The following is a 10,747-nucleotide window of genomic DNA, read 5'->3' as shown; positions in this document are numbered from 1 at the left end:
ATCCTGGTTATAAATCATCTTTTAGGAATAAGTTTTGTACAGCCAGAACCGGGAAACAACCTAAATGCCCCTCAACCAAAGAATGGATAAGGAAAATGTGGTACATTTACGCAATGGAGTACTACACAGCAGAAAAAATAACAACATCTTGAATTTTGCAGGAAAATGGATGGAGCTAGAAAACATCATTTTGAGTGGGGTAATCCAGACCCAGAAAGACAATTATCACATGTACTCACTCATAAGTGTTTTTTTTTAACATAAAGCAAAGAAAACCAGCCTACAAATCACAATCCCAGAGAACCTAGACAACAATGAGGACCCTAAGAGAGACATACATGGATCTAATCTACAAGGGAAGTAGAAAAAGACAAGATCTCCTGAGTAAATTGGGAGCATGGGGACCTTGGGAGAGGGTTGAAGGAGAGGGGAGAGGGAGGGAGGAAAGTAGAGAAAAATGTAGAGCTCAATAAAAATAAATAAAATTAAAAAAATAGGAATAAGCTTTGTATATACATTATGGTTCTCATAACTTCAAGGTTAAACTTAGAAAGTTGGCTGTGTTTTCACAGATGAGGCTAACTTTCCTGGGTTGGAGTTTTCCTTCTAGTACCTTCTCTAGTGCTGGGTCTGTGGACAGGTATTGTTTGAGTTTGGTTTTGTCGTGGAGTATCTTGTTGATAGGCCATGCTTTGTTGGCACCCATGGGAGTCCTGCCCCATTCTGAACAGAGGTAGGAGAGCGGTGGATGCATCAGAAAGGACAAGAGGAGATGGAAGGGGAGGGAAACTGTGATCATGATGTAAAATAAATTAAAAAATTTAAATAATGAAAAGAAATACATGAATCTCACGAATGGGTGTTTTATGATATATTCTTATATTCAAAGGAGAACTTAGCCCTATTGTTAAAACATAATTTAAATGACTGAAGAAAAGTTGGGATAATGGGTTAGACCTTTTCACCAAACTACTCAAATAGCCTTTCCTCCATGGTGAGTCAAAGAGGACAGTGATGCCTCAGCGCGGCAGAATCCAGCGCAGGTGGTTGTTCATTGCTCTGCTGTCCTGAGGACCCCACAAGGCTCCTCCTCCATCTTTTAGTATCTAATGGATTTAAAAACTTCAGAATAGGAATGTGTGTAAGAAACCAAGCTACAGACATACTCACTCTTACCTATTGTTAAATTTGTATTGTTTTTGTGTATGGGTAATTTTCCAGCATGTCTGTCTATACTTTAATGACTGCCTGGTTTCCAGGGAGGCCAAAAGAGGGCATTGGATCCCCTAGACCTGGAGTTTCCTACATGACCTGCCATTTGGGCTTTGGGAATCAAACTCAGGTCCTCTAAAATAACAGCTGGTGCTCTTAATTGCTGAACCATCTCTCTAACCATGTAACAATCTTTTAAAGGTAGCCAAACACTGGTGGTGAGGGGCTAGGCCAGATCTTTGAATCTGATAGGCAAGTATTTTTCCATCGTACTATCTATGTCCCTGGCCTCTACCGCCCACATCCCTGCTCCCTCTCACCCCCAAGCAGGATTTCACTGTGTGGTTGTGGCTGGCCTCAAATTGGAGCACCTCCTGCCTCTGTCCCCTGAGTGCTAGGATTACGGGCAGACATGTAGTATCGCGGCTAGACCTGCTTTTCACATTTACTTATCTAGTTTGGAGTCTGCCATCAGACACTGAAATGAACACACAGAACCACTAGACAGTTCAGTCTCTGCATTTCCACAGGGGACCTTGCAAGCTTCTCGGGGTCCACAGGAAATTTCCCAGTACTGAAGAAGATGCTTTTTCATTTAAACTGAGAACTTAGAAAGCTTCAAGATAAAAACCATCTCCCACAGTTCAGGAAGCCTTGATGAAGAGATCTTTGAGGTCAGGAGTCTGTGCTAGCAGGCACAGGGCACAGGGCACAGGGCTTCTCTGCACAACAGAGGAGCTGGCGACTCCTCAGAAGGAGGACATTGAACTCAAGTCACGCTCACTTGGCTGTGTTTCCCAGTGCTTGGAGCGCTTGCAGTATTTGTACAATAGAAACACCAAGCTACAGACTCCAAGAAGCAGCAGAGCGAAGAGCACATTCACCGCCGTCTGTGCTTCTGTGATGCCCAGCATCAGCCCCAGGAAGGGCACTTCTGTCTTCACAGGGCTGGCAGTGGGTTCAGCATCTAGGAGAGGACAATGGAGCTTAGGTTCTGGCATTCTGGAAAGTTCCTGCTGATCCTGGAGTCCAGAGGTGGCATAGTATCCCCCTCATAAACATACACAACAAATGCTCACCGCTGTGTTATCAGCGTGGGTTCCCTTCATTATTGTGTTAGTTTTGTGTGTGCATATACCATGATGTTCATGTAGGGGCAAAGAACAACTTTCAGGAAGTCTCTCTTTCCAATTTGGGGTTCCAATATAGAACACAGGCTATAGTGCTTTTACCTACTGATCCATGAGCCACCTTACTGTGCCTTCCCCCTACATATGCTTTTTCCCCTGAGACCAGTCTCATGTAGCCCCACAGGCCTCAGGCTAGGAAGTTAGCCATAGATGATGTTGAAATTCAAATTCTACTGCCTCTACCTCTTACATGCTCAGAGTACACAGATATGCTACTGCATCCCGTTTGTGTTACAATGTGTATTGACCCCCATCACCATGAACATGCTAGGTGAGCTCTCCATCATCTGAGACATATCCCCAATCCTGTCTCAAGCATCACTTTGGGCAACTAAACAACAGTGTGAACTGGATAAAGGTCTTTTACTATCATAGTCATTTACATATTTTAGTCACCCCATAAGAACTACCTGTAGTGTTTATAAAATCCTTTAACTTGACCAAGAAACTACCTGGAAGTGTCTGTCCTTCTCAAGGAAGGTGCAGCAGTGACTTTGAGGTAGGACTGGAGGAATCTAGCTCTGCTCATTCTCACAGCAGGACCCAGTCTCTAGGGTAAGACAGGCTCTGGAGAGACCTGCAGCAGCCCAAAGGCACCTGGAGCACATGCTAATGAATGGAGGGGACAGAAGGGCAGGAGAAGGCCAGGAACTAGAGGAAGGTGGGTGGAAACAGCAGCTCCCCCTCACCCTTGACCCTGCAGTCCCTCCCAGGGCCACCTACCCTCTGGTTGCTGTAGACAAGGGTGAGGTCCTTGTGCAGGGTCAGGAAAGCCATTGCAGCGCACTACAGAGGCATAGAACTTGGCCGATGCCTTGGGGATCCTTGGCAGAGAAGGGTCCGAGCAGTTCACAAAGTGCACACCGAACCTCTCTGCAAAGCCTATGGCCCATTTGAAGTTGTCCATTATGCTCCATTCTGTGTATCCTCGAAGGTCCACCTTATCCTGCACAGTGGCTGAAAAAGATGCCAGGTGTGAACACTCACATGAAGACACCTGTGTTCCAGGTCTCCTGAAGCCGGGCTCATAGTTGTCCCTACTGCTGTGCTTTGTGGAGTGTGAGTTCCAACTCTGAGGCCCTTCCTGTGTGCTAGCAGGTCCTCTACAGTGGACATGCGGGACCATTGGTATCTTTCTACAAAGGCTCCGTTCTGAATGGAGCTTGGATAGCCTGAGCTAACCCCACAGCTTTCTTCTGTAGCTCGGGGTTGGTCTGAGTCAGGACCTTGAAATACCAATGGAGAGGTAGGAGCGTTTAGAAGCAAAAGATCTGATCTGAGCTGTAGTAAGACCTCCTGTCTGTTCCCTTTACTGCAGGAGAGCCCGAGGTTTATATATATATGTCACACACATAGTTTGTAGCTATGTGTCCATGTGAGTGCTGTGTGGTGCATGTGGAGGACAGAGATGAGCCTCAGGTTCTGTCCACCTTTTTTTTTCTAGACAAGTAGGCTAGGCTACCAGTCAAAAAGACCCAAGGGTCCCCCATTTTCTCCCTCCCCAGTGCCAGGATTACAAACACCCACCACCACACCCAGCTTTCCACATGGTGTCTGGGATTGAACCCAGGGCTCACGGTTGGACAGCGAGCCCTTTCCCACCTGAGCTACCACCCCAGTCCTTCTACCTTGCAAACAAACAGCCCTAGAGCCACCAGACAACTCTTGTCTGCTCACAGAGGAAGGCAATGTGCAGAAATGCCAAACAGCAAGAAAGACTAAGGTCAGGAGCTATCTCAGGCCAGTACAGGAAAATGGGTTTACTTGCTGTGGGTAGGTGAGTCTAGGAAGGAAAAAGACTTCTGATTCTAGCCTCAAGCAAAGGCTCAAAATCCTCTGAGCAAAGGGCCTTGTCATTAGTGTCCCCGAGGAGCCAGGCTACTGTCCTGCAGACACTGATGCTCTAGCAATGAAGGAGCTCACTGGGGCCAGGCAGTGAGGTGGGAGCTCTCACCTTTGAGGGCCGCATTGATGTAGCTGCGGAGGTAGTAGATCCTGTCGGTGTCATTGAGTTCTGGGTCCCCCCATCTGGACACCCCATTCTCTGTGACATAAATTGGAGGGTTGTTGTATTCTTCCTTCAGCCAGTTCAAGATCCTCTGGAAGCCAAAAGGGGTCATCTTAAACCAGGAGGAGCCAGAGTCTGGCCAAGAGCTGTCTGCAATGGTAGCCATGCCCTTGCAAGTTCACAAGGTAAAGGAGATGTCTTGTTTATAACTCCCAGGGGGATAATCTTAGTTGTTTCATCTAACCTTCCCTGGGCCCTTGAACTCTTAGATGTCTCCCTACATCTGCATCCTGAGTAGTGAGATTAAAAACATGAGTTACCATGTTCAGCCGGAGAGCATGTGGCTAACCCCAATGCTGGGAGATGGAGATAGGTGAGTCCAGTCAGTCTAGCTGAATCGGTGAGTTCCACAATCAGAGGAATTGAGACCCTGGTTCCAAAAAAGAGATAGGGGTAAAAAGTGTAAAAGTGACAGAAGACACCCAGTGTTGGTCTGGCCTCCAGAAGCACCTGGACACACACCCACAGATGTTCAGGTTACATCTGCACACACACATATTATATTATTGAACATTTATTAGTGCACATATGAGCACACATAGAAAATCTATCAAAATAGAAAAAAAGGGATTCTGCCTGGTCTGTAACTTACATATGCTTGAAGAACTTTAAATTCAGAATTTAAACATGAGAATACAGTAGTGGTAGTCATACATGCATGCTTGCACGCGCACACACACACACACACACACACACACACACTTACCTCAAATGCCTGGCTGACCACACTATTGCTCAGGCTGGGATCTCACGAGCTCATCACTGCCCTTGTCTCACACAGGTCAGCTGTTTCACAGGTAAGGCACCAGTTGAGAGCCAAGCACTTAGTCCCCTAATGCCCAACTCTCACTAGCTCCCCAATGCCTTTCTAATCAAGTTATCCCCAGTGTCCACCAGATTCCACATCTGCTAGCTCAGAAAAATGAAAACCAGCCACGATAAGGTTCTGGATAAACAAATCCCTTGCTGATTAAATGCCATCTCAATTAATTTACTGAATGAGAATTGCTATCTAGAGAACAAAGTGCTGATCACAAAAATCCTTGTCAGCAACAACCTTTGAACTGGTATTTGGCCCTCTGCAAAGCTCAGGGGTAAACGCAGGACAGTGTCTGGTTTCCTTCTGAGAAGTGCAAACCCCCAGGGCCTTCAATGGGCCTGAGCAGTGTGTGCCTCTCTCTGGCTCTGGACTCCCTGCTTTGCCCTGTGTCTGTCTAATACTGGCGCTGACTTCCTATCCTTTTGCATGATCCCCTACCTTCACTGGTATCCATCCTTTTCTGTCTCTTGATATTTCCAGCAAAATTCTCCCTACTGTTAACACCCACACAACAGTGTCCTCCAATGCCGGGCAGTGGTGGCACATGACTTTAATCTCAGGACTCCAGAGGCAGAGGGCGATGGATCCCTGAGTTCTGAGTTCAAGGCCAGCCTGGTCTACAGACTAAGTTCCAGGACAGCCAGGGTTACACAGAGAAACTGGTTTCAAAAAATAAAAAAGAATGTCCCTCAATAGGAGGCTCTTACCTGGGCTCCTCTCTCCTGAGGTGCTCTTTCCCCATAGGGAACTATTAGCTTAGATCAGCAGAGACCCTGGGCTGGGGATGTGGTCCAGCAGGGATCTTTGCCTAGCATGCACAAAGGCCTGGGTTCCATCCTAGCATGATGGAAACCGGGCATGGTGGTTCATGCCAATAACCCAGAACTTGGGGGATAGAGGCAGGAAGGTCAGGAGTTCAAGGTCATCTTCAGCTATACAGTGACTTAGGCTAGCCTGAGATACATGTGGCCCTTTCTCAAAAACAAAATGAATAAGCAAATAAAGGAGTGAGTAAATAAATAACAGTTACTAGAGGAGATGGTGGGGACACCTGAGTCTTAGCAACTTGATATATTTTTCTCTCTCTGTGTGCATGTGTAGACCCTGCAGGTCCCAGAAATATATTTGTTTTATTTTGTTAGACACAGAATCTCAGTATGTATCTGCTTGCTCTACAACTCACCAGGTAGCCTAGGCTGGCCCCAAACTCAAAAAGATCCTCCTGCTTCTGCCTGCTAGGTGTTCAGATTGCACATATGAGACACACTGCCTATCTGAACTCTGCTTTCTTAATGGAGCCAGGCTAAAACATGACAAATCAAGAACCAGGCCTATTTCCTTTTACATTAGCGACAAATCGTGGGAACGGATACCGTTTAGAAGAGTTTATAGAGATGTCAAACTAGGACCGGGTTTGTAGCTTGGTTAGTCCCGTGCTTGCCCAGCATCCACAAAGTTCAGTGAGAGCACTGCATTACCCAGGTGTGTGCCGCATGCCTGTATTCAAGCTGGAGCACCCGGGAGCTGGAGGCAGGAGGCTCACAAGTTCAAGATAGTCTTCTGCTGAATACTCTGAGATACATAGGACCCTATCTCAGAAATTTAAAACTAATAATAAAAGCAAAGAAGCAATCAAAATCTCACTTTTAGGAAATCACAATTTAGCCAGGCATGCTGGTGTGCACTGTTAATCCCAGCACCTTGGAAGGCAGAAGCATGTGCCTCTGTGAGTTCGAGACTTCCTGAACTACATAGGGAGACTGAGGGAACAAGAGTATGACCATCTACCTTGGAGACACCCCCATTCTGGCCTGAACAGAACCCGTTCTCAGTGATTAATCATAGCCTAAGAACCAACCCCACCCCTGTCCGCTCACGAGACTAACAGTTCCAATTTCCCTAAGTCAATGTCATGAAGTCAGCACAAGCAGCATTTCTGCGTGTCCTAGATTAACAACCCTGGCCAAACCCACCCTCTGCCCTCTGACCAGCCCTCCTCCCCGTCCCTGATAAAATCCTAGTCAAGCTCAGTCTCTCTGATGACTGAAAGAAGTAAGATAAGAATAATTTCCAGTACTTTTATTCCCTTAGTCCTGAGTCAAATGGATCCTGGTTACAAATCATCATGTAGGATCTAAGTTTTGTCTGTACAGTATGGTTCTCATAACTTCAAGGTTAACATTAGAAAGTTGGCTGTGTTTTCCTGAATGCAGCTAACTTTCCTGGGTTGGAGTTTTCACTCTAGTTCCTTCTCTAGGGCTAGGTTTGTGGATAGGTATTGTTTAAGTTTGGTTTTTTTTATGGAATATCTTGTTGATAGGCCATGCTTTGTTGGCACCCATGGGAGTCCTGCCCCCTTCTGAACAGAGGTGGGGAGGGGTGGATGGAGATGGGGGTCAGAAAAGACAAGAGGAGATGAAAGGGGAAGGGAAACTGATCAGGATGTAAAATAAATGAAAATTTTAAATAATGACAAGAAATATATGAACCTAATGGATGGGTATTTTATAATATATTCTTATATTCATAAGGAGAACTTAGCCCTATTATTAAAACAATGAGAGAAAAAAAAGTTGGGATGTTGGGTTCAGAACTTCTCCCCAAACTGCTCAAATAGTCTTCTCACAGGTTGAGTCACAAGAGGACATGATGCCTCAGCACGGCAGAATCCAACGCAGGTGGTCGTTCATTGCTATGATGTCCTGAGGACCCCAAAATGTTCCTCTGCTAACTTAGTATCCAAACGGTTAAAAACTTGAGGATAGGAATGCTCATAAGAAACAAACCTTCTAACATAATCACTCACTTATAATTAATTCTTATTGTTTTTGTGTATGGGTATTTTCCCTGTATTTCAGTCTACACATCACATGAGTGCCTGGTTTCCAGGGAGGCCAGATGAGGGTGTTGGATCCCCAAGACCTGGAGTTTCCCACTGCTGCCATGTGAAAACTGGGAATCAAATGCAGGTCCTCTAAAAGAAGAGCTGGTGCTCTTAACGGCTGAACCATCTCTCTAACCACATAACAGTCTTTTAAAGTTAGCCAAACACTGGCGGTGAGGGGCTAGGAATTGAACCCAGATCCTTGAGTCTTATAGGCATGCATTTTTCCATCATGCCATCCATGTCCCTGACCCCCTACTGCCCCCCACCCCAGTTCCTTCTCACCCCCAAACAGGGCTTCACTGTGTGGCAGTGACTGGCCTCAAACTGGAGTGCCTCCTGCCTCTTGCCTCTGCCTCCTGAGTGCGAGGATTATAGACAGGCATGCAGTATCACAGTTAGACCTTCTTTTCACGTCTACTTATTTAGTTCAGAGTCTCTGCATGCCCACAGGGTCTTTGGAGGCTTCTCAGAGTTCAAAATTCCCATATTGAAGATGCTTTTATTTCAACTGAGAAGTTAAAAAGTTTCAAGATGGAAACCATCTCCCACAGTGCTGGAAGCATTGGAAAGGAGATCCACTGTGGCAGGAATTGGTACTAGCAGGCCTGTCTAAACAACCCAGGCTTCTCTGCACAACTGAGGAGCTGGCGACTCCTCAGAAGGAGGACATTGGACTCAGGTCACGCTCACTTGGCTGTGTTTCCCGGTGCTTGGAGCGCTTGCAGTATTTGTACAATAGAAACACCAAGCTACAGACTCCAAGAAGCAGCAGAGCGAAGAGCACGTACAACGCCGTCTGTGCTTCTGTGATGCCCAGCATCAGCCCCAGGAAGGGCACTTCTGTCTTCACAGGGCTGGCAGTGGGTTCAGCATCTAGGAGAGGACAGTGGGGATCAGGCTCTGGCACTGTTAGCTACCAGATTGTAACAGTTCCAGAAAGGTCCTGCTGAGTCTACAGTCCAGAGGCTGCATAGTACTCTCCTTTCAAACAAACGCAGCAAGAAGGCTAATCGCTGTGCAGTCGGCATGGACACCTTTCACTATTTTGTTGTTTTTGTACTTGTGCACACCAGGAGGTTCATGAAGCAGCAGAGGACAACCTTCAAGAGGACACTTTCCACTTTGTACTCCTAGTATAGAACTCACTCCAGAGAGCTTTTACCTACTGAGTCATGAGCCCTCTCACTGTGCCCCTCCCCATATGCACATATCTTTTTTCCCCTGAGACTGGTGTCATGTGGCCCAGAAAATCCTCAAGCTAGCTAGGGAGCCATGGATGACCTTAAACTTCAATTCCACTGCCTCTACCACTCAGATGCTCAGACTGTAGGGCTATGCATCTGTATGCTGTTTGTGTGATACTGGGTATCATAGCCACGTGTAATTTTTAGCTTCCCAGTAAGTACTGGCCATACTGTTTATACAATCCTTAAAGTGACCTAGAAACTACCTGGAGGTGTCAGTCCTTCTCATTGAAGGTGCAGCAGCGACTTTGAGGTAGGACTGGAGGAATCTAGCTCTGCTCATTCCCACAGCAGGGCCCAGTCTCTAGGGTAAGACAGGCTCTGGAGAGACCTGCAGCAGCCCAAAGGTGCCTGGAGCACATGCTAATGAATGGAGGGGACAGAAGAGCAGGAGAAGGCCAGGAACTAGAGGAAGGTGGGTGGAAACAGCAGATCCCTCACACCCTTGATCACACAGTGTTGGTCCCTCCCAGGGCCACCTACCCTCTGGTTGCTGTAGACAAGGGTGAGGTCCTTGTGCAGGGTCAGGAAAGCCATTGCAGCTCACTACAGAGGCATAGAACTTGGCTGATGCCTTGTGGATCTTTGGCAGAGAAGGGTCTGAGCAGTTCACAAAGCGCACACCAAACCTCTCTGCAAAGCCTATGGCCCATTCGAAGTTGTCCATCACGCTCCATACTGTGTATCCTCGAAGGTCCACCTTATCCTGCACAGTGGCTAAAAATCATGCCGAGTGTGAACACTTTAGAAGCCGGGCTCATAGCTGTCCCCATTGTTCTGCTTTGTAGAGCGTGAGTTCCAACTGTGAGGCCCTTCCTGTGTGCTAGCAGGTCCTCTACAGTGGACATACGGGACCATTGGTATCTTTCTACAAAGGCTCCGTTCTGAATGGAGCTTGGATAGCCTGAGCTAACCCCACAGCTTTCTTCTGTAGCTCGGGGATTGGTCTGAGTCAGGACCTTGAAATACCCATGGAGAGACAGGAGCGTTTAGAAGCAAAAGATCTGATCTGAGCTGTAGTAAGACCTCCTGTCTGTTCCCTTTACTGCAGGAGAGCCCGAGGTTTATATATATGTCACACACATAGTTTGTAGCTATGTGTCCATGTGAGTGCTGTGTGGTGCATGTGGAGGACAGAGATGAGCCTCAGGTTCTGTCCACCTTGTTTTTCTAGACAAGTAGGCTAGGCTACCAGCCAAAAAGACCAAAGGGTCCCCCATTTTCTCCCTCCCCAGTGCCAGGATTACAAACACCCACCACCACACCCAGCTTTCCACATGGTGTCTGGAATTGAACCCAGGGCTCACGGTTAAACAGCGAGCCCTT

General features: G+C 46.9%; 2 protein-coding genes and 1 long non-coding RNA gene across 3 annotated transcripts; all 3 read right to left on the bottom strand.

Annotated features, from left to right (window-relative positions):
- Nucleotides 1–856: 856 nt before the first annotated feature.
- LOC148122156 (lactase/phlorizin hydrolase-like) lies at nt 857–3,341 on the bottom strand. The gene is made up of 2 exons (XM_087906566.1): nt 3,126–3,341; nt 857–2,179 (listed from the first exon to the last, which is right to left on the bottom strand). Exons 1-2 carry the CDS (start codon nt 3,307–3,309, stop codon nt 1,962–1,964), a joined length of 402 nt encoding a protein of 133 aa, XP_087762692.1. The 5' UTR covers nt 3,310–3,341; the 3' UTR covers nt 857–1,961.
- Nucleotides 3,342–4,362: 1,021 nt separating this feature from the next.
- On the bottom strand, nt 4,363–5,388 carry LOC148122155 (uncharacterized). Its single transcript, XR_015737945.1, has 3 exons — nt 5,177–5,388; nt 4,731–4,840; nt 4,363–4,501 (listed from the first exon to the last, which is right to left on the bottom strand). It is a non-coding gene; the product is annotated as an uncharacterized LOC148122155 (long non-coding RNA).
- A 3,322-nt stretch (nt 5,389–8,710) lies between these two features.
- On the bottom strand, nt 8,711–10,238 carry LOC148122154 (lactase/phlorizin hydrolase-like). Its single transcript, XM_087905994.1, has 2 exons — nt 9,905–10,238; nt 8,711–9,050 (listed from the first exon to the last, which is right to left on the bottom strand). The coding sequence occupies exons 1-2, from the start codon at nt 10,086–10,088 to the stop codon at nt 8,833–8,835; spliced, it is 402 nt and encodes a 133-aa protein (XP_087762120.1). The 5' UTR covers nt 10,089–10,238; the 3' UTR covers nt 8,711–8,832.
- Between the last annotated feature and the right edge of the window lie 509 nt (nt 10,239–10,747).

Source organism: Myodes glareolus, chromosome 5, assembly GCF_982192425.1.
Source record: "Myodes glareolus chromosome 5, mMyoGla1.1, whole genome shotgun sequence".
NCBI classification, from domain to species: domain Eukaryota; kingdom Metazoa; phylum Chordata; class Mammalia; order Rodentia; family Cricetidae; genus Myodes; species Myodes glareolus.
Note: the sequence above shows the minus strand (reverse complement) of the source record. Positions and strands in the feature narration are given on the sequence as shown.